Raw genomic sequence first — 26,639 nt, 5'->3', positions numbered from 1 at the left:
GCTTCAAGGTCAGGCTGGTGGGAGCGAACGCGTGCCAGGCAGACTGTAACAGGAGGACATGAAGAAACCTTTCCCATTCCCTTGACCGGCCAGCACCTCATGGCGCGGATTAGAAATCGCTTCCCCGAATAGAGTCGCCAGCTGCCAGCCACTTCCTTTGAAAATAAATCACTGACTACATCTTTTTACACCTGTCGAGATGTGATTTCCAGTAGCGCGTCCAGTTGGCGGCTCTCATGCGCCTGTGAAAATAGGCAGAACCTAGATGCGTGGCCGGGCCTGGCGAGCTCCTGCCTGGGCGCAGACTGCCCCCTGGTGGGCGCTCGGGGAGGGACACAGCGAGCCCGTGGTCAGGCCATTTCTGAAAGGGCTCCCCCAAGAAATGAGCGCCCTGGGTGGGGGGGGGGGGGCGTGGGAACCCGCTCCACAAGCCACGGGCAGGCCGTGGGCTCCCATTTCCACGTCCGGCCCTCCCTCCAGGGTGGGACTCGCCCTCACTCCAGCCAGGCACCACCTGCGACACTCCTGCAGAGATGCTTCTGGGCCCTCTCTGGGCTCCAGAAACTTCCTGCTGGTTTTTTCTTCTCTCTTCTGTAGTCCTCTGCCTCTCTGTCTCTGTCTCTGTCTCTGCCTCTCTCTCTCTCTCTCTCTCACACACGGAGGACTGAATCCCAGGATGGAAAATCCCCACATTAAACCTACCTGTCAGCCCTCCCAGGGTAGGGTCACACTGGCCTTTGACCTCCAGCGCCTTTGGGCCATATCCCCCTGGGAGGAGCCGGCTGATATCAGGGGCCTGCATGTTAGGGTTAGAACTAATGACCTAGGGTTTTGGGGGGCCTTGCAGGGCCAGAGAGCAAAGCCAGAACATGCCACCTGCGTGGGACACGATTGCCCCACAGACCTGGCTGGACAGACCCTGTTGAGAGACGGTGATGACCGCCAGGGAGCCGTGGCGTGTGGGGACATGGCCGGAGGAGCTGACTGTCTGACCTGCCATTGTTCCTTCTTCCAGGTGGGCGGGGACCTCAGGAAACACCTTCCAGGGCCTTCTCCTGTCCGCTCCCACCTTGACGGCCCGTGCCGACCACCCCCAGGTAAGCGCAGCAAGGTTAGGCATCACCGTCTGGGCGCGTTCGCACCCGGGGCCTGGCTCCCATGCGGGCCTCCCCTCTGCCCGGTGGGGGCTCCGTGTCTCCACGTGGACAGCTGGTCCTGCCGCTAAAAGCCCGTGGTGTGGGGCAGACCTGGAGAAGCAGGGGACGCACCCTGGATTCTAGCAGAGCCCCCTCCTTGTCCGGGTGGCACCGGCCTCCACTCTCAGCGGCGCCTGCTGTCCCCGGGTCCCCGAGGGAGGGCCGCAGACTGTGAGAGGGGTGCCTAGGTTGTTAAACCCAGACGCCAGAAGGTCAGCGCCTTAGAGGGCCCGCAGCACTCAGTCCTGGAAGCACGGGGCCTGGGGCGTCCTGGGGGGCGGGACCGACGTGCCCCGCCAGACTCTTCGAGCAACAGCTCCTGGTAAAAGTGATCTGTTTACACACACGCTGAATCGGAGATTTTCTGAGTTCGAATATTCGTCAAAGACGAGCATTTCTGAGCCGAGAGGCCACCGTGGAGGGGTGAAGGGCGCAGAGGGGCAGAACATACAGGCACGTGCTGCCCGTGCTGTGACCTGCCAGGGCCCCGCACACCCCCGGGGGGCATGTGCGGTGGCCGGCAACCCCGGCCTGTGCCAGCCCCGAGGCACATGTGGGTAATCCAGGAAGACTTGGGTGGCACAGAGTGGCAGAGGGGGGACTATACTTGCTGGCGGGGGGGGGGGGGGTCCTGGGCCGGCAAATGTCCCATCACACAGCACTGTGCCTGAGCCGACCCTGAGCGGGACACTGGGACACAGGGGTGGGCGGCATCCTTTGTGGTGTGGGTGGGATGCTGTCCCCCCACACTTGACCCTGACCCTGACCCTGAACCTTCCAGACTCGGGGGCTCTGTAGGGACAGTGTCCTTTCTTCTGTTTGCTCAGGCTTCTGGAAGCTCCCAAGCGTGGGAAAGAGCAGGAGGGGACAGATCAGACCCCCTCAGTGGCCAATGGTGGTGTCCTGGGTACAACCGGGCAACAGCTCTCAGGATCCAAATGCAAGTGGCTTCTGCCCTGCTGCTGTGCACACTCACCACGACATGGGACACACCTGAGTGAAGGCTCCCTGTGCACCGGGTTCTTTGGAAAGGACCTCCAGGCAGGTGGTTTTCCGGGATGCTGACCCAGAGGGGGAGTCTAGGAGCAGGTGTCTGTCACCGAGGGAGCGTGTGTGTCGGGACTGGACAAAGGAAGGTGCCCAGCAGTGTCCCCGCAGGGGCTCTGGGGCCGGCAGGGCCCAGCAGGGCCCAGCAGGGCGGCAATAGCCAGACAGGCACAACCCTGTGTCCATCGGGACCATCCCGGCCTCTTGCAGGAGTCCCAGCTTAGGCCATGAAGCTCCTCTTTTGGGGCACTTCCCGTTCGCCTCTGCTCACACGACCTCCATCCAAGTCTACCCTTCTCCTCTGCCTTCCCCCTCCTGGCTCCTCCTGGCCCCTCTCTCTCTCCCTCTCTCTCTCTCTCTACTCAGGTTCTTGCTATCCTATTGGCCGTTGGCAGAGACGATTCACCAGAAAGCTAGCAAGTATAGTCCTCAGTGCCCAGGGTTCGAATGGGCTCCCCCAAGATCCTGGAAGAGGATCTAACAACACAGTCACGTTGTTTACATAAAATGCCCCAAAGGAAGAGACCATATCTGCGGTCTCTCAAGACGGCTGTCTCCTTCCCTCCGCATTCCCCGGGGAGGACTGCTAAGATTCTGGGAAGGAAAGCTGTGCTGGGGCTGTGGACAGCCCCGGGGATGCGTCTACCTGGCCTCCTGTGTCTCCAGAGCATTCTTCAGCTCCCTCCAGCTGGACCACCACCCACTTTACTGAGCGTCCGGCTTGAGATGGGAAGGTGGCGGGAGATGATAGATAGATAGATAGATAGATAGATGATGGATACATAGATAATAATAAATAAATGATAGATATATAGATAGTAGATGATAGATGGCTAGATGAATAGATGACTGGTGATACATGAGACAGATAATAGATGATGGATAGATGGATAGAAATGATGGACAGGTGACTGATGATAGACAGAAGGTGGAGTGTCCCCTTGTGCCAGCTCTGGGGATGCGGATGTGCAGGAGGAACAGAGCGGGCGCGGGCCCATGGAAGCTGCGTCGTGGGGGAGCGGGGAGACCACCCGTCTGGAGGAGGGTCCCCCTGGCGGCCACGCGCCTGCACAGCAAAGGTTACGCAATCAGAGGTGCGCGCTGCTGTGGCTTTTCCTTGTCGACGGAAATCCCACAGAATGGAATTTGCCAGAATCGCCGTTTTCTTGAGCCAAACCTGTAGCCATCCCACAGTCAGGACCGTCTGCCGGTGGCGTCGCACGTTTTGCATCTCGTGACACGCCGGGCCCCGCTTTGGCTCCGTGCGCGCCTCGGCCGGAGGCGGCAATGGTGGTCCTGATGAAGTGTGCTTTCTCCGAGCCGGCTGGGCACATCGCGTGTGTGAGCTGCAGACCCGCGGGCTGAATCTGGCCCGGCCCGGGGGAAAGCCTCCAAAGATATTTAGTTCCCCGCTCAAGGGAGTCAGTCATCCGAGGTTTCCAGGACGTCCCTGGTATCTGTGTAAGGGAATGGCTTTGGGCGCAAACTACCCTGGGCTCTGTTCACTGCTGGGCACCCCCCCACGCCAGCTGGGGACACAGGTTCTGGTTGTGGCATTCGAGGCTGGGCTCTCCTGGATTCTTCTCCCGAGCAAGGCCTGGATCCCACGTGTTCCTCTGCGTCATCCTGGGCCTATCACTGAGCCACTGTGGACGTGCCGGGACCCCTTACGGCATTCTGCTGGCGACCACCCCATGAGCCATCCTGGGAACACTGGGTCGACACCACTTGGCCTCGAACAGAGGAACCCAACCTTCTGGAACTCGGGTCTGGCTCTGATCCTCATCTTCTGGTCTCAGGTCCCCAGTGGTTCCGTGTTTCCCGGGTCACACAGGGTGGTGAGTCACAGACCTACCTCCCGGTGCACCCAGAGACACTGTCAATGCCCGTGGCCCTGGGCCCCTTCCAGACCGGTGGAGCTGAGCTCTGGGAATAGAGGCAGGGCACTGCAGTTTTAAGGCTCCTTTGAAGACTCTACAGGGCAGAGGTGCGTGGGTGGCTCCATCGGTTAAGCGTCTGACTCTTGATGTCAGCCTAGGTCGTGATCTCACGATTCGTGGGATCGAGCCCCTCCGTCGGGCTCTGCACTGACGTTGCGGAGTCTGCTTGGGATTCTCTCTCTCCCTCTCTCTCTGCCCCCCCCCCACCCGACTCATGCTTTCTGTCAAAATAAGTAAATATACATCTAAAAAAACTCTATGGTGCAGTCAGGCCTAAGGAACAGGGGTGTTAGATCAAGAAAGCTGAGTCAGCCTCTTTTCCGAGTCATGGCCTTTCATTTGTGAAATGAGAGATTAATGATGACAGCTGTCTCAGAAGTTGGTTGTTTTTAGCCTTAAACTAGAAGGTACGCCTGAAAGCATTTGCCACCTGTGAAAAGTACCGATGGAGTATCTATGACAGAGCCCTGCGTCCCAAACTAGTGTCCCAGGCCAGCTCGCACGTTTGCCCGCGCGGACAACGCTCAGGCGTTCACGCCTCATTCGACGTTCTTACCACGAAGCCCTCTGTACGCTGGTCTGTCAGTGCCCAGAGGTGCCGTAGGGCATCATCGCTTAGGTGTTCACCCTTCTGACCCTTGAGGGCTGACCTTGATGTTTTCCCAAAGCCAGAAGCGGGGAGAGGGGAGACGAGAACACCCACGGAGTCCAACGCCACTCTCGAGTGCCATGGACGGACGCGGTGTCTACCTGCTTTCTCTCCCGGCGACGCTTCCGAGAGCCACCCGGTGGCCTACGCTGTGTGCCCAGGCCGGGGAGGCATCCCTCCCTGTCCACCAGCAGTGCGGGGCGTTGCTTCTAAGACCCACTGTGGCCCCAGGGGCCCACGTGAGGGAAAACATATCTGTCGTGAAGTCCGCTCTGCCGGTTGGTCTGGTTTCTCAGGGGCGGGAGGACCGACAGTCGTTGCAAACGTCAATTCCACGGAGAAAATGCCGGCAGGTCTGCAGAGAACGGGACCCTGTTCTCGGGCCTCTGTGCTGGGCACCCGGCCAGCGTCCCGGGAGCCAGAGTGGGGTCAGGAGAAGCAGGCCTTTCATCGCAGACTGAAAAGGGACGGTCCAGACGTTGGGGGTTGTGCGGGACGGGGGCTCACTTGGGGGGCGGGAGGGGAGACCCCTTCTGCATCCCTGGGACCAGCGACCGAGTGGGTTAATAACAGAAAGTGATTTTCATGCTAAAAGGAGCATTAGGAGCCCAAGAAGCTCAGGAACAAAAAGATACCAGTTTATCACAGTCGCACCCGCACGGTCCTGGGGGGACGTTGCAAAACGACGCGGGCCCCACTGGCCGACTCTGGGCCCCGTATTTGCAGACAGAGATAGAGAGAAGTGGGGGCTCCAGATGGACTGACTCCCCCACCCTACATCAGAAAGCAGCCGTGGGAGACCACCGCTCGTGCACAAGAGCGCCCAGGAAAGACCTGGAGGCAGACTGTTATGGAATGGGGCGGGGGGTATCTTACTTTTAAGGGAAGAGAGTCCCAGAGCGAACACGGGTCTAGGTGTTTTGGTGGCAGAAATAAAGTCAATTAAAAAGGCTACGTGTTCCCCCCAGGCTTTCACTGGGCACTGCTTTTCTTCGGGGGGAATCTCCCCGGCGTGATCCTGCCCATCCCGGGGCAGGTGTCCACTGGCGGTGAGGCTGTGGCCTCCCTTCCACCTCCCCTCGGCCCCACGTCAGGAGGGGAAGGACTCCCAGCAGCTAGTCCCAAGCAGGGAGTGTTTACAGCACTGCATTCCGGCACATTCTGGCATCCTCAACGGCCTCTGGAAATTCACGATGTCCTCTGATACAGACACCGGCCGGCTCTTTATCGTGGTGAACGAAGAAGAGTCGTTTACGGACAATTTGTGTTTTTCCCTCACTGTCCCACCGTTTAACGATAGTCGTGGAAAACTGAGTCATCTCCAGACCTCAAAGGCTGCAGAGGCATCATGTCTTATGACTCATGGCTTTGGTAAAATAACGCCTAGCTAAAAAAATAGCTCCCGGAACCTTCCCGGCTGAGTGGCATGTGGGCAGAGAGCGTCACCTGCTCAGCTGACGCCCCGCCAGGGGGCGATGACCAGCAGCCCCCGGCCAGTGAGACGGACTTGAGACCAGCACAGACGGGTGGGCTCGGCGCAGGGTGTGCTGGGAGTCCGGGCGATCTTACTGGATTGGGTGGTGGCGTCTCCGGAAAAGTGTGCTTTTCCCTCTGGGCGAGTTTTGCAAAACTCCAAAATAATAAGAGCTCTATGTAACGAAACACCACGTTATGTGGCCTGGGCCCTCCAGGTGATCAAGATTTTCTTTTCTGGAAAGGGGTGATTGATTATGTGTGTTCTGGGCTGCGTGTGTGTGTGTGTGTGTGTGTGTGTGGAGAGAGAGAGAGAGACAACATGGTGTGTAAACAACCAACATTAGAGATCAGGACGGGGCTGGTTCTTCAGCTAATAACTCGGATAACTGAGCTCAAGGACACGCGCTGAGGGTCCCCGTGCGATGCCTCCGTTGTGCAGTCTCCCAGCGTGTGCGAAGAACACCGGCCCCGTCTTGCTAACAGACGCTGAGCACAACAGTGGGTCTGTGGTCAAAGGAGCCGGGAAAATGCTGAGCCGGCCAGAATGTGTGAAAAGGTCTTTGTGGCAAAGTCCTCGAAGTCTGAGTGGGCCACCGGGCCCCGGGCCCCGGGCCCCGGGCCCCTTACGCGGGGAGGGCTGAGCCGGGCGTCCCAGCTGTTCCATCAGGGAAAGTTCTGGTCGCACAGCACAGGCTCACAGGTGCAGGAAGCCCCATGGGGGTGCTTCCTCGGCCTCTCTGGGGGCGCGCAGGGGGGCAGGAGGGGGCAGGGCTGGGGCCTCACCTCCACCTGGCTCACGTCGCCTGAGGAAGCGCGGTGACTCAGGGGGACCCGCTGACCCCGAAGCAGCGACGGGTTCTGCAACTGCCGACGGGCCTGCGTCTATGCGCTCACGGGTGTCGGCGCGGGAGGGCGGGCGAGCCTCATCCGAGTTTCAGGCCCCACCGTGGTTGGTGCCGGGGACCAGCTGTCTGTTCTCTGTTGCCACGTCTTGGGCACGTACTGCTTCCGGAGCAGCAGGCCCCGGGCCATTTGGCAGTCCGTCCTTCCGCTCTCGTGGCCGTCCCGCTCCCAGGGCCACCAAGGGAGCGTGAGGCCAGCCCACCCAGGCCCCCGAACCTCTGCCTGCCGGAGCAGGAGACCGTCAGTGGGACCGGGGGGAAGGCTGGTGGCCAGGAGAGGCCGAGACGAAAACAGCCGCCGGCGCATCCCGAGGCAGGACAACTGCCCCACACTGGCGGTGAAGGGGTCACGTGGGGTGCGGTTCAGTGTGCGGTGTGTGTGCGTGTACACGTGAGCGGTGTGCAGGCGTGTATATGGTGGGCACCCGTGTGCCCGTGGACATGTGAGCGGCGTGTAGGCGTGTATGTGGTGTGTGTGTGCATGGTGTGTGCACGTGTACACATGAGAGGTGTGCAGGTGTGTACGTGGCATGCATGCGTGTGCAAGGGGTGTGCACGTGTACACGTGAGCGGTGTGCAGGCGTGTATATGCTGGGTACACGTGTGCCCGTGGACATGTGAGCGGCATGTAGGCGTGTATGTGGTGTGTGTGTGCAAGGTGTATGCACGTGTACACGTGAGAGGAGTGCAGGTGTGTACGTGGCATGCATGCGTGTGCAAGGGGTGTGCACATGTACACGTGAGCGGTGTGCAGGCGTGTATATGCTGGGTACACGTGTGCCCGTGGACATGTGAGCGGCATGTAGGCGTGTATCTGGTGTATGTGTGCAAGGTGTGTGCACGTGTACACGTGAGAGGTGTGCAGGTGTGTACGTGGCATGCATGCATGTGCAAGGGGTGTGCACATGTACACGTGAGAGGTGTGTAGGCGTGTATATGGTGGGCACACGTGTGCCCGTGGACATGTGTGCGGCGTGTAGGCGTGTATGTGGTGTGTGTGTGCAAGGGGTGTGCACATGTACTCGCGAGCAGTGTGTAGGTGTGTACGTGGTGCACGGGTGTGTATATGTGGTGTGTGCAAGTGAGCGGTGTCTAGGTGTGTGTGTGGTGTGCATGTGTGTGTGTACACTTGAGTGGTGTGTAGGCGTGTACAAGGCGTGCATGTGCACATAGGAGGCATGTGCTGTGTACATGTGAGCGGTGTGTGGACACGTACGTGGTGTGCATGTGCACGTATGAGGCACGTGCACATGTAATGTGAGCTGTGTGTAGGTGTGTACATGGTGTGCACGTGCACATATGAGTGTGCCCACATGTAATGTGAGCAGCGTGTAGGCGTGTATGTGGTGTGCATGCTTGTGTACGGGAGTGTGTGAGCGTGTGGCACCCTGGAGAAAACAGGGGGAGATGAGGGCTCCGGAATCCCCTCCTCGGCTCCCCCGGTGCTCCCTAAGCAATCTTCACAAAGACAGAGCTTGCGACCCCGGAGCGCTGCTTTGGCAGCCACCAGGACTTCTGGGTCAGGGTCAGGCCCTCTTCCGTCAGGGTCAAGCCCTCCGTGTGTGGAACCCACGAGCACGGTCACGGCTGGCCAGGGCCCCCTTGGCCGGCATCTGCAGCTCAAGCTCACGGACCCGTCCGAGGATTCTGTGTGTGTCCATCCTTCTGGGACGCAACTGGGAACTTCACGAGAAAACGCGCGCGCACACACACACACACAGTTGCTGTTTAACAGTTTATTTGAGAGTGCATCCTACCACATTCCAGTAACATCCACGAAAAGAATCATCAAACCAATTTAAAACTTTTATTAAAAAAAAAAATCACAGTTAAAAAGTCCAGTGACAAAAAGCAGTTCTTGAGATGGAGGAAGAATACTGATGATCCGGTCGAGTGTGCTCTGCGGGGCGACGGGGCCCGAGAGCCCAGCAGGCACCTCCACACGTGCAGATCCAGACGGAGCGGCGGCCGCCGGGCAGGGGACGAAGTGAAGTCGCCACCAAGGCTGGTGACAGCCCGTGTGGGGACACGCTCAGAGGAGAAACGAGTAATCGTTTCCGGAAACCTCAGTCCCGCCGTGGGGGAACGCGGTGTCCACGGCGTCAGCAGACAAATGGTTCTGGCCAGAACAGGCTGTCTGTCCTCCCTCCGTGAGGCCCCTCTGTTCCCGCTAAACAAGGGCCCCCAGGTAAAGGCACAGGGAGTGCGCGTGACCCTGTGGCAGGGCAGACGCGCGGTGAGTAGTCCTTCCCCTCCAGACTTAGCTCACGTCACCGAGCCTTTCACGTGCGGCCCCGCGACAGACACGCTCCGGCACCAGAAGGGTACCCACAGCTCAGCGCCGGGGCCTCTGGTCCAGATGTCACCCCGCGTCATCCAGCCCATGACAGCTAATCCTAACTTTACTGGTACATGTGGGCCAGTGACTCGTGTAAGCCCAAGCCCTGCTCGGGGGTTCACTACGCCTAGGGAACTAGCAGAGAATTCCTCGTCTCGCACCTTCAACCCAAAGTCACACTCAGGCATACTTGCGGTGAGGGTCAGGGTCTGCGGCTTTATTAGGAATTAACACACTCTTAGGAGGCTCGCGTTTAGAGGGCCTTGGCCACCAGCTTGTCCCCCCTGCTGTGAACACAGAAAGGGCTGGGGAACTCTGGCGACACCCTCTCTCTGGCGGAGGGGAGCTCGGACCTCACTCAGGAGATGAGGACCCGTGGCGTCCTGCTGTCTGTCCTCGCTCAGGCCCACGGTGACAGACATCACGGCCCTCCACCGCCTGCACGACTTTTATTTACTAGCCCCCTGAAAGCACGGTCTTGGGAGAGTATGCGGGAGAGAGGCTGTTTCAGGGGAAAGGAAGCCAAGCCGGTCCGTGCCGAGAGCCCCCTTGTCCACGCAGGTGTGCGTCTTCCGTCTGAGATCACACAGAGCAAATGCCGTCTGCAAACTTTTTATCCCCTTTAACTGGCTACATGCTTGGATTTTGTTTTTTCAGCCTCAAAGGACTTGTGTCACCAGGGCAGCTTTTCGGTGGCAGGGCTCCTTGCATCCTTCGACCGGTCGGAGCCAAGTTCTGGAGGCAGCCAGCTCCCCTCTGCTCCCCTCCCCTCCACCGCAGACGGCAAGGCGAGCCGCACCCCTGGCCGCGGAGAACGGCACACGGGACGCCTCCAGGCTGCCAGATCTTCCGATGCAGAAACAGATCCTGAACGGAACCTGCCACGAAATCACACCGCGCAGACAAGAAACACAAAGGGATCCTTCCCCGGGCCCTCTGACCCCGCTGTCCTTCTGGCCGGGCTCTCCCGGGAGGGGCTGCTTTGTGGAGGGTGTGTTCTGGGACAGGCTTTGGGGACAACGGTCACAGGCGTGCTCCACACGAGGCCGGCTCCCCTGGCAGCAGACGCAGGTGGAAACTCTCGAAAGCCACGCACTGGGCTGGCTTTGCCGTGACCCCTCGTCTGCTCCCAAGGCGGCCACGGAGGGCGTGGGGCCGTTAGTTGACCACGTCGTAGTAATAATTGCGTAGACGCAGTTCCACGGCTGCGAATCCGGGCCTGCTCTCCACCCTGGAAAGGGAAGACGCCCATTACTGTCCGTCCACGCGCTGTGGCGAAAGCCCCTCCGGCAGGTGGAGCGGAGGTGGCTGCGCCCCCTGCTGGTTCCTCCAGAGCCTGCGCGTCCCTGCTCCCCGTGCCCGGGGGCCAGGAGCCCCTGGCGGAATACAGTCAGGCCCACGTGGCCTGCAGGACCCGATCCCCAGGTGACTCGTGTCCGCCTTCAAGTTGGAGACGTTTTGCACGGGGAGCCGAGATCTTTCGCCCCCAGTTCAGAGACCTGTGATCCAGCAAAATAGGACGTGCCTAAGAATACTTAGTGGGTCAATGGGCTGAAGACCTATATTTCTTTTGTTTTTAATTTTTTTTTCAACGTTTATTTATTTTTTGGGGGGACAGAGAGAGACAGAGCATGAACGGGGGAGGGGCAGAGAGAGAGGGAGACACAGCATCGGAAACAGGCTCCAGGCTCTGAGCCATCAGCCCAGAGCCTGATGCGGGGCTCGAACTCACAGACCGCGAGATCGTGACCTGGCCGAAGTCGGACGCTCAACCGACTGCGCCACGCAGGCGCCCCTGAAGACCTATATTTCAAGTTGGACTCATAATCTTGCTAAAAATGGACACAATTTAAGCTCTCCCCCTGCCCCCATCGGATGGCTCTGGGCTTTCTGGGACCATGGGATGATATGGGTTCATATTAAACTCAAAGCCAAAGACGCGGGCACTGACGGTCACAAACCCACAAGGCGAACTTCTCTGTCACTGCTGAGGGTGGGAAATGACCTCAGTAAACGACGAGCTAACCATTTGTAACTTCTCCTCTGCTTTCTCCAATATGACAAACGTGTAGAGACGCCTCCGCTTTCTCCAATATGACAGGATCAGCCGGAAGCAAGTAGTTCTCAAAACTCTTGAGAATCTATCCCGCTGTGGAACTGATTTTGCTTGTATCGCAAGATTTTTGGCTATAATGCCAGCGGGTAAGTTTGCCCGGTAAGGGAAACAGAGCTTGAGGTTAAACGGGGTGAAGTGTCCACATTGAAACTGTCACTTGCTCCAGGTCCGACAGGGGCCGGGGGGCAGGCTCACGGGGACCCAGAATCACTCTCCACTGTAGGGAGAGCGGTTTCTACAGAACCGAAACGGGTTTTGTCAAACGGCATCAACATAAATGGTTTCGCTTGCAGCTTTTAAGAGCCAGGAAAAACCATAATGACCTGCTGGGACTTATCAGCAGTCTGTGGTCATGGCTGGGGACACAGGCCATCTCGGGCTTCATGGTGGGGGTCATGCCTCTGGCCACCAGGCTGTGTTCAAGATGGGGTGGTGGCCAAGCCTGGGTGCAGGAGCATGTGTGAGACCTGTGTCTAGACGGACAGACAGCCTCCCTCCTCCTACGGTCTAAGAGCACAACCTCATCACCTTTGCAAAACAGAACATTCCGCTGCAAGTATGGGGGCCCAGATGCACAGAGCCCCCTTTGAATCTTTCTCTGGGGGTTTCATCCACCCAGCAGCCGGGCACCAAGCGAAGGAAGCGATGCAGGGCTACAGGCTGGCCCTTCGCAGACACCTGCTCGGGCTGTAGATCTCTCCTCTACACTGTGGGAGAGGCCGCCCCAAGGAGTAAGGATGATGTGGGGCTTCAGCGAGTGTGGCCAAGCATCCTGTACGTGTGCCAGCTTCCCGTCTGTCCCCGCCTGCCCGCATCTGCTTCCCCAGGCCTCGGGGTGCTTTCTGTACTCGGGCCCTCGTGCCGGGGGCCCCTCTTTCCTCGTGGCCTGCGCCCCTGCCCCTCATCCTGCCGTCCAGAACTCCACTCCCTAACAGAGGCCACGGTGGATCTCTAGCAGAAAGATGGTCCCACAACCTCCCACGGGGGCCGCACGGCACCTATCAAATACGCAACCACATGCTCACATGGGGTGGATTTGTGGCTTGTCTGCCTCGCGACAGCCCGTGCTCCCCCTGGCCCAGAGTAGTAACCACCCCGGAAGGTGTCAGCCGGTGTGTACGTGGAGGGGGGTCATAGGTGTGTCAGTGATAAGTGTCCAAGCGTGTACAAATATATACAAGTGTCCTCTCTACCTACCCATCTCTATCCATCTGTCATGTACTGATTGACTCATTTTCTATCAGTCATCCTTGTCCATCATCAATCTGTCCATCCCTCCAACATCCATCCATCCATCTAGATCTTTCTATCACGTATGTATGCATATATGTATGTATCTATCCATATATCATCTATGTATCTATCATCTATCTATCTATCTATCTGTCTATCTATCTATCTATCTACAAGTCTATCAGCCACACTGGTGAAGGTAGCTGACTGTTTAGAACAGAGGAAAGAATGGAAACAAAAAAGCCTCAAAAAGCCTGGAGAATGTACAGGGCTCGTTTGTATTCACTTCACCGACTCCACCAAGTTCTGGAAGCTCCGTGAGCCTCTGTGCCTCCAAGCACCTGCTCCTTCTATGAGTAAGCACCCGCCCACATGTGTCCCCTGTGTGGTCCCCTGGGCCGTGTCCTCAGCCCTGAAAGGCCATCGGACTCCTCCCCTTCTGCGAACACACAACAGAATGCACTAATTTCGTGCCTTACCTGTGGCCTGTTCGCCCCTCTCTTCAACTGCAGGCTCCAGCAGGGGCTGGGCTTTCCCTGAGGCCTGCTGACCCCCTGCCTGGTGCTGGGATGGAGGCTTGCACACGGCACCTCCAGTGGGGAGAGTGGCCACGTGAACACCTGGGTGCTCAGGGGAGGGGGCGCTCAGAGGAGGGGGCTGTCAGGGGAGGAGACCCTCAGGGGAGGGGACTCTCAGGGGAGAGGAATCTCAGGGGAGAGGGGCTCTGGAGGGGGCGCTCAGAGGAGGGGGCTCTCAGGGGAGGGGACTCTCAGGGGAGGGGGCTCTTAGGGGAGGGAGGCTCTGGAGGGAGCCCTCAGGGGAGGGGGCTCTCAGGGGAGGGGGCTCTCAGGGGAGAGGAATCTCAGGGGAGAGGGGCTCTGGAGGGGGCGCTCAGAGGAGGGGGCTCTCAGGGGAGGGGACTCTCAGGGGAGGGGGCACTCAGGGGAGGGGACTCTTCGGGGAGGGGGCTCTCAGGGGAGGGGGCACTCAGAGGGAATGGACTTGGCCCTGAGCAGAGCCGGGACCAGGGACAAGGATGGTCTGGGCAATGTCGCCCTGTTGCTCGTGTTTGCTGATCTTTAAGCAGCACTTGGGGCTCCATCTAGATCATTCCCGACCTCAGACATCCTAAATGTCCCAGGCCTTTCTCCATTAGGCCGCCGCCCTGTTTTTCAGTGTGAAGAGCCCCAACTTCTCCCAATTCACCAGGCCTTTTCCCCTGGAATCTCTACGTACAGGACCTGCAAGGAGTCTGTGAAACCCTTCTAGCTGAAGCCCCCAGCCCCGGTCCCCGTGTGTCCTCCCTGGGTTCCACAGTGCACCCAGGCCCCCAGCGTGACCTCTGCAGGTACCTCTCTGAGCACCCCACTCCCCTCTGCAAAGCGGGAGGGCTGGGGGGGGATGTCCGCCTACTCAGGGTTCGGTTCCCCACCCCAGACACACCATGGAACCCAGGGGACAGCCAGGTGAACAGAGATGCTGGCGGCCGGGGGCAGGGTTCTCCCCGGGGGTAGCCAGACCCGCTCCTGGAGCCACACCCAAGGAAACGGTGCCTTTCCGTTCAGTGGTGCATCGTGGGACTGCTGACATTCAGACCGAGCCTCTGATCATCGCCTGCCCCCACCCCCACCCCCTGCCCTGTTTCAAGTCACTGATAGAAACACTCCAACCTTCAGAAACACAGCTTTGTTGGAAAAGCAATCAAAGACCGATGAGGAGTCATTTCTAATTTCAGAAGGGAGGCGGTGCTTCTTTTCGGTGCCTCCCATTTGCCCCAGGGCATTTGCACAAACCACAGGGCGTGCGAGTACTCACTCATACGTCCAGCACAGTTTCATCAGCTCGTACATCTCCCTCGGACACCCCGTGGGGCACCCCATTCTCTCTCCTTTCTCCAGCATGGCCGAAACCTCGCTTCCCTTCATGCCCTGAAACACGCAGAACATACCCGAGCTTGGTGAACGTGGTGTTGACTACAACAAAACAGCGGGTAGGACCTACCCCCGCCCCAGAGAAACAGAAGTACACACTGCGCGATTTCACTTGGAAAAAGTACAAAAAACAGGAGCTCCTAACCCGGGATCTAGACATCAGATGGGGTGACCCTTGGGGGACAGCTTGTATGTGCAAGGGGAACCGGGGGGTGGGGGGGTTCTGTTCTGTTTTGATCGCCTGGGCTCTGGTTTCATGAGCACATCCCATTTGTGAAAATTCATCAAGCTGTGTTCCAGCACATGGGCCCTTTTTGAGATGTATCCACTCGGATTAAAAAAAAAAAAACAACAACAAAAAAAAACAACAACTAAAATATTTAACTGGACTGCAAATGTAGTCATGGAAATTTCCATCATTTCTATTTCAACTCTAATGAATGTTGATTTGGGTCTGTTTTATGCACACCGCCAGGCGTAACGCGTCATGAAAAAAACATACACTGTTCAGTTATTATCAAATACTGCCTCTTCAACTTAGAACAAAACTGAGGTCCTGTTAATGGCTCACTGGCAAAAAGGCCGTGCAAGACTCAGAAAGGGTGCCCGGATTTTATGATTTTCCAAAGGGGTCCCGTGGCAATAGCGTGTGGCTGATCTGTCTGATCTGTTGTGATGGCTCAGTGCAGCCGCGGCGGCTCACCCGGTACGGCTTCTGCCCGTAGGAGAACGCCTCCCACATCAACACGCCGAAGCTCCAGACGTCACTCTTGCTGGAGAACTTGTAGTAGTTGATGCACTCGGGGGCGTACCACTTGACCGGCCACTTCCCGTGGGTCTGGGCCTGCGGGCAAAGCAGACGGGGGCACTCCGTTAATGACAGGATCGCGGGCGCCCCCGTTCACGGCAGCAAAAGGCGGGAGCCCGCCCGGGGTCCACCGCCGGAGGAACGGATAAACGACATGTCGATATTCCTGTGGTGGAAAGTCACCGGACCTTAAAAAGGAAGGGAATTCTAGCACATGTTACAACAGGGATGGACCCCGAGGACATTATCCTCAGTAAAACAAGCCCGGTCAAGTCACTAAGGTGCAAATACTGCGTGAAAGCACCCCCCTGAGGCCCCTAGAGGGCTCCCAGTCACAGACAGAAAGTGCAGTAACTGTGGCCAGGGCCTAATGAGGACCGAGTTTCTGTAACCGCAGGGAATGTGCTTAACATTACACTTAAAAACGGTTACGATGGTCAAATTTAGGTTATGTGTATTAACCACCGTTAAGAAAAACAAGAATAGGGCGCCTGGGTGGCTCAGTCAGTTAAGCTCAGGTCATGGTCTCGTGGTTCGTGAGTTCAAGCTCCCCGTCAGGGTCTGTGCTGACAGCTCAGAGCCCGGAACCTGCTTCAGACTCTGTCTGTCTGTCTCTCTTTCTCTCTGCCCCTCCCCTGCTCATGCTCTGTCTCTCTCAGAAAGGAAGGAAGGAAAGAACAAAGGAAGGAAGGAAGGAAAGAAAGAAAAAGAAAGAAGAAAAGAAGAAAATGACTCCCCAAATGTCGTGTGCATGTTTGCATGTACGTATTTGGTCTGAATCGTAAAACTATGACTAAATCTTAAATTTTTAAGATTTAAATAAATATTAATTTTTTTAATGTTTATTTTTGTGACAGAGAGAGAGAGAGAGAGCACGAGCAGGGGAGGGGCAGAGAGAGGGGGAGACACAGAATCCGAGGCAGGCTCCAGGCTCTGAGCTGTCAGCAAAGAGCCCGACACGGGGCTCGAACCCACGAACAGGGAGATCATGACCTGAACCGAAGTCAGACACTTAACTGACTGAACCACCCAAGCGCCCCTAGATTTAAGTACATATTTTTAAGATTCAGACCGTATTTCTTGTACCTTTTTGTCTTTTTTCTCTCACCTCTTCCTGGGTGACTCATATTTCATGGAGCTTGTTGCAACATGCAAAGAGTCAAGCATCAAGATCCCATGGTCACGCTCCAAGAAATACTGGGCTGTAGCATCTTTAACTATCATTGTGTTTTTGTCCGTGATTTTAGGCTGACATTAATTATTTTGTTACAGATTGCAAGTATTGCTTACAATCTGTTTTAAACTTTTTTTTAAAAAAAGATTTCTTTTTTTTTTTTTTTTTTTTTATTTTCGGGACAGAGAGAGACAGAGCATGAACGGGGGAGGGGCAGAGAGAGAGGGAGACACAGAATCGGAAACAGGCTCCAGGCTCCGAGCCATCAGCCCAGAGCCTGACGCGGAGCTCGAACTCCTGGACCGCGAGATCGTGACCTGGCTGAAGTCGGACGCTTAACCGACTGCGCCACCCAGGCGCCCCAAAAAAGATTTCATTTTTAAGTAATCTCTACACCCAACGTGGGGCTCGAACTCATAAGCCTGATATCAAGAGTTGCATGGTCCACTGACTAAGCCAGCCAGGCGCCCCCAAAATGCTTTAAACTTTCTAATTTCAAAAAGCAAGTGGTAGGGGCGCCTGGGTGGCTCAGTCGGCTAAGCGTCCGACTTCGGCTCAGGTCAAGATCTCAAGGGTTCGTGGGTTCGAGCCCCACATCGGGCTCTGTGCTGACAGCTCAGAGCCTGGAGCCTGCTTCGGATTCTGTGTCTCCCTCTCTCTCTGTCCCTCCCCTGCTTACACACACACACACTCTCTCTCTCTCTCAAAAATAAACAATAAAAAAATAAAATAAAAAAGCAAGCGGTAGTAAAGAGATCAGAATCGTGCCCCGCGAAACCCTTTAGGGCTTGGAGTCTGGCGCACGTAAGTTCTGCTACGTCCTGTGGACGGAACCGTCACAAGCACCCTCGTGGGGAGGGAGGTGGTGGGTTGAGAGGGGACAGCCCGGGAACATCGGCCTGAGAGCACAGATACCATGGCCCGTCTCTAAACGACACACTGATTACACTTCCATCTCAATCATGTTATGCATTATTTTTAGATTCTGACTTCAAACGTTGTGAACAATATACTCGTGTGTCATTTTGGTTTTAATTTTAATTTTGAGGTGATACAAAGGTAACCCTTTGACAAATCCTATATACATCAAAAAGGTAAATCTCTCTCCACCAACTCCAAATCCTCATCCACGGAGACGGCCGTGTTTGGTAGTTTGTCCTGAATCTTTCCAGAAAAATCTATATACGAGTACAGAGAGAGAATATATATGTTTTTGGAGGTGGAAAAGCTAGGAGCATATGCTTTGCACTTCATTTTTTTAATGGTGCTGCTCAAGCACGTGTTGTAGATATATTTCCACATCAGCACGCGCAAATAGTCACTTTTAGAAGAGTTAATTGCATGCCTCCTATAAATCTAGTACGACTGATGTAACCAGCCTCCCACCGAGAGACCATGAGGCAGTTTCCTGATGTTTGCTATTACACGTCATTCTAGAACGAACATTACTGGCCGTGTGTATCTGTGCCCCGTGCAGGGCAGAGCTGCAGGATCAAAGGGCATTTGTGTTCGGCGCAAGGTCACGTTGTCATGCACAGATGTTCTTCCATTAGTATCATTTCTCTGTAACGCTGTTTAGCTCTCGATTCTGTTCCATTTCACCCTGTCTTCTCAAAGAAATGGTCCATGTCTCCGTCTTTTCAGGAGTGCGTGATCTCCGTGCCGCTTCTAACATGCACGCTACGGTGACTGAGCCACACAGGTATTGCAAGATGTTTACCAGAGTAAGGTTACTTAGCACATCCTTCATCTGACAAAATTACCATTGCTTGTGTTGTGGGAAGAACATGCGAGATCTATTCTCGTAGCAACTTCCACGTATATATATAGCACGGTCCTATAGGCTGCAGGCACCATACCCAACACAGACCCCCAGAATTTATTCCTCTGATAACTAAAAGTTTACATTCTGAGACTACCGTCTTCTCATCTCCTCTACCCCTCAGTCCCGGACAACCAGAATCTACTGTTTCTGTGAGTTTGGCTTTTAAATTCCACATATAAGTGAAAGCATGCAGTATTTCTCTTTCTCTGTTTGGCTTATCACTCAGCATAATGCCCTCGAGGACCATCCGTGTTGTTGCAAATAGATTTCCTCCTTTTGTTATGGTTGACGTATCCCATGTGGTTGTCTGTATTTTAAACCAACACACACACACACACACACACACACACACCACATCACGTCTTCTTGATCCATTCATCCATTGTTCGATATTTAGGTTGTTTCTTTATCTTGCCTATTGTATGTAATGACTGCAATAAATATGAGAGTGTGTAGATATCTCTGCTAGATGGTGACTTCATTTCTTTCAGATAAATGCACAGAAGTGAGATTGTTGGATCACACGGGAGTCCTATTCTTCATTTTTTAAGGGCTCCCCATGCTGTTTTCCATACTGGCTGCACCAACTGACATTCCTACCAACAGTGCAAGAGGGTTCCCTTTTCTCCACATCCTTACCAACACCTGTTATTTTTTATTTTTTTGATAATATTCATTCTGACAGGTGTAAAGTGGTATCTCCATGTGGTTCTGATTTGCATTTCCCTGATGATTTGTGATCCTTTAGATGTACCTGTTGGCCATTTGTATGTCCTCTTTGGTTACAGAAATACAGAAAAAGAATAGAAAATGTTTATTCAGGTCCTTTGTGCATTTTAAAATATGATTTTTATTTTATTGTACTTTTTTGCTATTGATTGTATGAATTCCTTATAGATTTTCAATATTTATGTCTTGGTTTGCAAATATTTTCTCTCATTCCATTGGTTGACTTTCACTCTGTTGTTTCTTTTGTTGTACAACTTAAAAAAAATTTTTTTAATGTTTATTTACTTTTGAGACAGAGAGAGACAGAGCATGAATGGGGGAGGGTCAGAGAGAGAGGGAGACAGAATCTGAAGCAGGCTCCAGGCTCCGAGCTGTCAGCACAGAGCCTGACACGGGACTCGAACTCATGGACTACGAGATCATGACCTGAGCCGAAGTCGGACGCTTAACCAACGGAGCCGCCCAGGCGCCCCTGTACAACAACTTTTTAAATTGACATAATCTCATTAGTTGATTTCTGCTTTTGTCGCTTGGACTTTTGGTGTCATATCCAAAAAACTGGCAATCTTCATTGCCAAGACCAATGTCGAGGAGCATTTTTCATATGTTTTCTTCTAGGACTTTTGTGGTTTCAGGTCTTATGTTTGAGTCCTTCATCCATTTTGAGTTAATTTTTGTGAGTGGTATGATATAGGGGTCCAATTTCCTCCTTTTGCATGCGAACATCCAGTTTTACCGGCACCATTTATTACTGAAGAGACTGTCCTTTCCTGAGCATTCTTGGCTCCCTTGTCAAGTATTATTAGTTGGCTATTATTTTAGGGTTATTTCTGGGCTCTTGGTTCTGTCCCACTGGCCCATGTGTCTTTATTTACATCAGTACCATACTGCTTTGATCACTATAGCTTTGTAGTGTGGTTTGAAACCAGGGAGCATGATGACTGCAGCTTTGTTCTTTCTCAAGATTGCTTTGGCTACTTGGGGCCTTTTGGGTTCCATATGAATTTCAGAATTTGTTTTCTATCTCTGAAAAAAAAATGCCATTGGAATCCTGATAGGGATTTGCATTAAACATATAGATGGCTTTGAGTAGTATGGACAATATTAACTCTCAATCCATGAGTGGAGGATATCTTTTCATTTTATTTATCTTCTTCCATTTCTTTCCAGTATTTTACAATTTTCAGTGTTTAGATCTTTTACTTCCTTATTGAAATTCATTCCTAAGTATTTTATCATTTTGATACAATGGTAAATGAGCTTTTATTTCTTTTTCAGACAGTGTATTGTTGGTGCGTCGAGATGCAACTGATTTCTGCAAGTTGGTTTTGTATCTTGTACTTTACCGGATTGATGGGTTGTAACGGTTTTCTTGGTAGAATCTTTAGTGTTTTCTCTATGTAAGATCACATCAACTGCAAATAAAGACAATTCTATTCTACCTTTTAGGTATAGATGGCTTTTATTTATTTTCCTTGCCTGATCGCTCTGGCTAGGACTTCCAGTACTATGTTGAATAGGAGTGCTGTGAGCAGACACTCTTGTCTTGTTCCTGATCTTAGAGGGAAAGCTCTCAACCTTTTTCCATTGAGACTGATGTTAGCTGCGCGCCTGTGATATGTGGCCTTCACTGTGTTGAGGCATATTCCTTCCATCCCCACTTTGTTGAAAGTATCATGAAAGGCCACCGAATTTTGTCAAATGCTTTTCCTGCATCTATTGAGATGACCATAGGATTTTTAGCCTTCTTTCTATTAATGCAGGATATCACATTTATTGTTTTGCAGATGTTAAACCATTCTTGCATCCAAGGGTAATTACCACTTGTCCATGGTGTAGGATTCTTTCAATGGGTTGTTGAACTCAGTTTGCGAGTATTTTACAGACAATTTCTGCGTGCGTGTTCATCAGGGACTTTGGCCTATAGTTTTGTTTGTGGTACCTTGGGATCAGGGTAATGTTGGCCTTGTAAAATGAGTTTGAGAAGGACTGGTATTAATAATTCTCCTTTAAATGTTTGGTAGAATTCACCTGTGACTACTGTTGGGTCCATTTGGCCTAAAGTATAGTTCAAGTCCAATGTTTCCTTATTGATTTTCTGCGTGGATGACCTATCCATCATTAAAAGTGGGGTATTAAAACCCCCTACTGTTATTGTGCTATTGTCTATTTGTCCCTCCAGGTCTTTTAGTATTTGTTCATTCAGGTTGTATTCAGATGGTTCTCCAATGTCGCACGCATACATATTTAAAATTGTTGTATCCTCGTAAAGAGTCAACTTCACCATTATCACGTGATGCCCTTCTTTGTTTCTTGGTATGGTGTTTGGCCTAAAGTCCGTTCTGTCTGATGTAGCTACTTCTGCTACTTTTTGGTCTCCATTTTCATGGGGTCTCTTTCCCATCCCTTCACCTTGAGTTTATGTGTGTCCTTAAAGCTGAAGGGACTCTCTTGTAGGCAGCATGCAGTTGAGTCTTGTAGGTTTTTTAAATTTATTCTGCGACTCTCTATTTTTGATTGGAGAATTTAATCCATTTACATTAAAATAATTATTGACAGGTTAGGAACTTACGAATGCCATCTTACTGTTTTCCAGCTGTTTTATAGTTCTTTCCTTCCTCTCTTGTTGTCTTCCTTTGTGATTGGATGGTTTCTCGTCGCGGTATGCTTAGATTCTCTTCTGTCTTATGTGCACAACTCAGCTCTTTGTCATTATATTGAGGCTTACACAAAACATCTTATAAATGTAAAACAATTCTGCCCTTTCGTCCCTCCCCACCATATTTTATGTTTTTTGGTGTCATAAGTTATATCTTTTAATATTGTGCATCCACTAACAAATTGTTGTAGCTATAGCTATTTTTTTTTGAGAGGGAGGATGACAGAGAGAGAGAGACAGCATGAGTGAGGGAAGGGCAGAGGGAGAGGGTGAGAGTGTGTGAGTGAGGGAAGGGAAAAGAGAGGGAGAAAGAGAGACAGAGACAGAGAGAGAATCTTAAGCAGGGCTTAAGATGCAGGGCTCGATCCCACGACCTGGGGAATCACGACCTGAGCTGAAATCAAGAGTGGGACGCTCAACGGACTGAGCTGCCCACGTACCCCCGGAACACAGACATTTGCATTTCAGATTCTCAGTACCTGCTGCTTTGAATACTGGCTAAGTTATTCCTACCTTGTAGTAGTTTTCATCAGCACGGAGCGCTTTGGAAAGTCCAAAATCACTGATCTTGGCATAGTGTTGAGTAACCAGCAAGACGTTTCTTGCCGCCAGATCTCTGTGCACAAAATTGCTCTCCTCCAGATACTTCATTCCCATAGAAACCTGATGAACCAGCTCTATGATGTTCTTATCCTTGACGTGCCTGAAAGTTACAGATGTGTCATGAGTGATAGCAAACTGTAGTTCAAGTATGCTCCTCAGGTAGGCAGAGGGGTCCACGCATTGCCTATTGTCCGTCAGAGTAACAACTGGTGACAAAAACCTTGTTGATCTATGGCTGCCCAAAGCCGAGCACCATTGTCCTGGTCTCGAACCGGTACGCTTTTCAAGGTGTGCTTTGAACTGCGTGAGAAGTAGCACAATGGCATGGGCAGCCCCCACTCACGGAGGGCCAGGCTTCGGTTGGAACCCTTGTTCCAAAACGGGACAGGTAACAACACCAACTGAGTCTCCGTTTCTTACCTGTGGAGTGAGGTTAATGGCGCCTCCCTTCTCTGCAGATTAAAGACACAATCTGAGTAGAATACAAACGCAATGTAGCCAACGGGACAAAGTAGTCGGTGGCTGTTCGTACGACTTACTCCATGGGAGTTCCTCCCTCTCAACAATGGCTGTAGATGAGCCCAGCAGGAATACCCCACCAACAGTTGTAACCCATTGATAGCAACAGATATTTTCAGAATGACTTGGAGGAATGTAGAGGTCAGCCAGACACATAAGACATCACTATCTCCCCTTTAAAAATGTTGATTTTGGGGGCGCCTGGGTGGCTCCGTCAGTTAAGCGTCCAACTTTGGCTCAGGTCATGATCTCACAGTTGGTGGGTTCGAGCCCCACGTTGGGCTCTGCACTGACAGCACGGAGCTTCCCTGGGATTCTCTCTCTCCCCCCCCCCGCCCCTCCCCCAATCACTTAAAGTAAATACACTTAAAAAAATAAAAATGAATGTTCAATATTTCTCTCACTAGGCAGGGCATGTTCTGCCAGCGAGGGGAGCCTTCTTCTATGGCGGATTCTATCACTGGGCAATTGAGAGTGAGCAAAGGACCATGAAGAAGACGAAATTGTTGGACTGGAGGTTTTCTTAGCACAACAAGTGCAAAAAGAACATTTGATCGGAAGACTACAGCTCTTTTCCCTCCTCCCTCAAGGCCCCGTAAGGGTGGGCCAACACTGGGAAGGCATGGGAGGAGACAAAGCTTCCCAGAGAAATCGGGCTATGACGTACACTGGGCTGGTGGGTTTTGCCCCAGCACAGTGTAAGCTTCCGGCCTACGCGAAGTTACCTGTTCTGCTGTAAATACTTGTTGAGCGGACCCAGTTCCGCCATCTCCATCACCAGCATCCAGGACTCGGCTTCACAGATGCCGATCATGCGCACGATGTAAGGGTTATCGAGCTGCTGCATGACATTGGCTTCCGCTAATAACTCATCTTTAAGAGCGGGGTCGTTAGCCTCGTTCTTCAGAATCTTCACAGCCACCGTTTTCACGACTCTGCGAAAGAAATCGTAACACATAAGAAAGAAAGTTTTCAAAGTGGCCGGGGTTTAGGTAATTGCCTTCCGCGGGGCGTAACTGCTCTGCTAGAAATGGGGTTCTGGAAACAGCTGCAACCACATTCTCTCTGCTTTATAGACGAAGAGAGTCGCCCTTCATTAGTTAAAGGGGGGAGCTGAAGAACAGTCCGAGCAAGCAGAGCCTAAATATTATAGAGTATGAGCAGCTTTCAAATAAACCTTACAAACCATGACATGCATGAGTTCCTATACCATCTACAGGTGATCTGTGATGTATGTGAATACAATGTTCCTTTGATATATGTTTAAAATGAATTTCTGGATGCAGAATTGAAAAGCACACACTGTTCAAGCTCATTGTTTACAAAACACTTTTTAAAACTGGGCACCGATGCTTTTAAGCAAGCTTCAACAAGTTTGTAAAAAATTAACTGTTTTTCATTTTCTCATAACAACATCACATAGGTCACATTTGACCTCCTGAAAATATTCTGATATAATGGGACTGAAATAAATGGGTGGAACTTAACTGTGGAGGATTTAGAAAACTGCATTTCTCTATGATACAATTCCCACACAGGAATTACACCTCGTTGGTTGAACCCCCAAGTGGGAGAATAAAAATAGGTCTGTCCCACAAAACAGGTAGAATAGCAGAATAACAGAGTAAGTCTAACATACATTCAGAAAGACACAGACACCTTCTGTGCAGATCTTAACAAGCGTTTCCACACTGAACACACACTGTAGTTCCTACACAAACACACCCCCAGCACCCCAAGAGTATCCCTCGCCCTTCTGCAATCATGGACATATTTCCCTATGTTATTTCTAGATAGTTTTATCATTGTACCTTTCCACATTTCAGTCTACCATCCATGTGGAACTGGGTTTGCATACGACGTGAGGTAGGGATCAAAATGAAGAGCAAAAATCTCTTGATTCTTCCCAACCCGTCCTTTCTTAAGAAAAAACACTCACAGTCCCCTCAAGAAAAGAAAAGATGAAGGAAGCCCCCCAACTCATCTTATGAGGCCAGCATTACCCTGATGCCAAAACCAGGCAAAGAAATTCCAAGAAAATAAGCTACTGAAATCTCTCATGAACATAAATGCAAATACTCTAAGAGAAGTATTAGTAAATTAAATTCAGTGAGTTATGAAAAAGGTAGAATGAGTATGTAATTCACAAACAAGACGTGTGTGTTCCACATCTTGTTGGTTTTAACATCTGAATGAGAGGTGGCTTTAACATTTGAAAATCAATCAGTGTACTTCACCATGTAAACACAATAAAGGAGAAAAACCATAAGGTCATCTCAGCAGAGGAAAACAAGTACTCAGTAAACTGTAATATACATTCATGATTAAAAATAAATCTCTCAGAGAGTAAGAACCGATGGAAACTTTCCTAATCTGATAAAGAGCAGCTACAAACCTAATAGTGAGATATTTAAAGTATCCCCCTTCACAAAATCAAGAATGAGAAATGAGGTTACTTCCAGTTTTATTCAACATTGAGCCACAATTCTGGGCTAATACAACAAGGCAAGAAAGAAATATCAAAGCATAAGGATTAGACAGGATGAAAAAAAACTGTCTTTATTCACAGATGACACATTTCAGGTCAAAGAATACACCGATAAATGACTAGAAATGATTTGAGGGGTAACGGATGAATTCAGTCAAGGATGCTGATGATCAAGTCAAGAGGTGAAACTGGTTCTATTTCCATATCCAAGCAACACTGGAGATTAGCCAATGAAATTCTAAAAACTGTAGCATATATATTTACATCTAAAATACTAAATACCTCCAAATGAATCCAAGAAGAAATCCAAGACTGCTACAAAGGAAACTACACCCAACACAGAAACTACACCCAACACAGGAAACAACACTCTACACAGAAAATTACACTCTATATAGAAAATGAAACAACCCTACTTGAGAGAAACCTGAGAAGTCAAGAGCCACATAAGTGGAAAAATGGGTTATGTTTATTGATTGGAAGACTCACTATTGTGAAGACATCATTTTGCCCTAAATTGACCTACCTGGCCTCTCCTCTCCCCAAATCCTCTAGCTGAAATTACGTCTCTATAGTTATGCCTATGTTAATTCGTGTATTTGATTAAGCAAGGAATGTAAGTGTCACAAACTAGTGAAGAAAATTTATGCCTTAATACAGGGTAATTTATATTCATTTCACAAATAACTGTGATATGTGTACATGTATCTTCAAATGAGCATATCAGTCGATTACACACACCCAGCAAAACGATATTGAAAGCAAGAGTTTCCGTGCGTGCTTTCGCACTTGAAGATTGACACTTGAATAATGTAGATCTACTTACGTAAGAAAAAACATTGATAAAATGTCTTCAATTTAAAATAATATCTAACAGCTAAACCCGATTATCAGTTAACACGCTAGTGCCAACACGCACGTTCAGAGATATGGTGTGTCTGGAAAGACCATACAGACCAGTATCTTTCCTGCACCGTCTCTGTGGGACGCCTTCTAAAGAGCAAGT

At 51.8% G+C, this 26,639-nt stretch overlaps 2 protein-coding genes and 2 long non-coding RNA genes across 8 annotated transcripts in view; 2 read left to right on the top strand and 2 right to left on the bottom strand.

The window, feature by feature from the left end:
• Nucleotides 1–2,229, top strand: part of AUH (AU RNA binding methylglutaconyl-CoA hydratase) — a 353,212-nt gene extending 350,983 nt beyond the window's left edge. For 2 of the 4 annotated variants that reach the window (XM_043567031.1, XM_043567032.1), the window contains 2 exons: nucleotides 1,016–1,097; nucleotides 2,024–2,229. In XM_043567031.1, coding sequence (XP_043422966.1) covers nucleotides 1,016–1,097; nucleotides 2,024–2,193 — 252 coding nt within the window. In that variant the 3' untranslated portion in view covers nucleotides 2,194–2,229. The remainder of the gene's footprint in view (nucleotides 1–1,015; nucleotides 1,098–2,023) is intronic. The other 2 variants (XM_043567028.1, XM_043567029.1) reach the window with 1 other exon arrangement.
• A 6,702-nt stretch (nucleotides 2,230–8,931) lies between these two features.
• Nucleotides 8,932–26,639, bottom strand: part of SYK (spleen associated tyrosine kinase) — an 83,433-nt gene continuing 65,725 nt past the window's right edge. For both annotated transcript variants that reach the window (XM_043567037.1, XM_043567038.1), the window contains 5 exons: nucleotides 23,871–24,080; nucleotides 22,537–22,726; nucleotides 15,532–15,672; nucleotides 14,713–14,825; nucleotides 8,932–10,779 (listed from right to left, as the gene is read on the bottom strand). In XM_043567037.1, coding sequence (XP_043422972.1) covers nucleotides 10,707–10,779; nucleotides 14,713–14,825; nucleotides 15,532–15,672; nucleotides 22,537–22,726; nucleotides 23,871–24,080 — 727 coding nt within the window. In that variant the 3' untranslated portion in view covers nucleotides 8,932–10,706. The remainder of the gene's footprint in view (nucleotides 10,780–14,712; nucleotides 14,826–15,531; nucleotides 15,673–22,536; nucleotides 22,727–23,870; nucleotides 24,081–26,639) is intronic.
• Nucleotides 11,011–11,698, bottom strand: LOC122475248. The gene is made up of 2 exons (XR_006295128.1): nucleotides 11,352–11,698; nucleotides 11,011–11,107 (listed from the first exon to the last, which is right to left on the bottom strand). It is a non-coding gene; the product is annotated as an uncharacterized LOC122475248 (long non-coding RNA).
• Nucleotides 14,800–25,419, top strand: LOC122475249. Its single transcript, XR_006295129.1, has 2 exons — nucleotides 14,800–14,887; nucleotides 23,553–25,419. It is a non-coding gene; the product is annotated as an uncharacterized LOC122475249 (long non-coding RNA).

The sequence above is a fragment of the Prionailurus bengalensis genome, chromosome D4, assembly GCF_016509475.1.
Source record: "Prionailurus bengalensis isolate Pbe53 chromosome D4, Fcat_Pben_1.1_paternal_pri, whole genome shotgun sequence".
Classification (NCBI taxonomy): Eukaryota; Metazoa; Chordata; class Mammalia; order Carnivora; family Felidae; genus Prionailurus; species Prionailurus bengalensis.
Note: the sequence above shows the minus strand (reverse complement) of the source record. Positions and strands in the feature narration are given on the sequence as shown.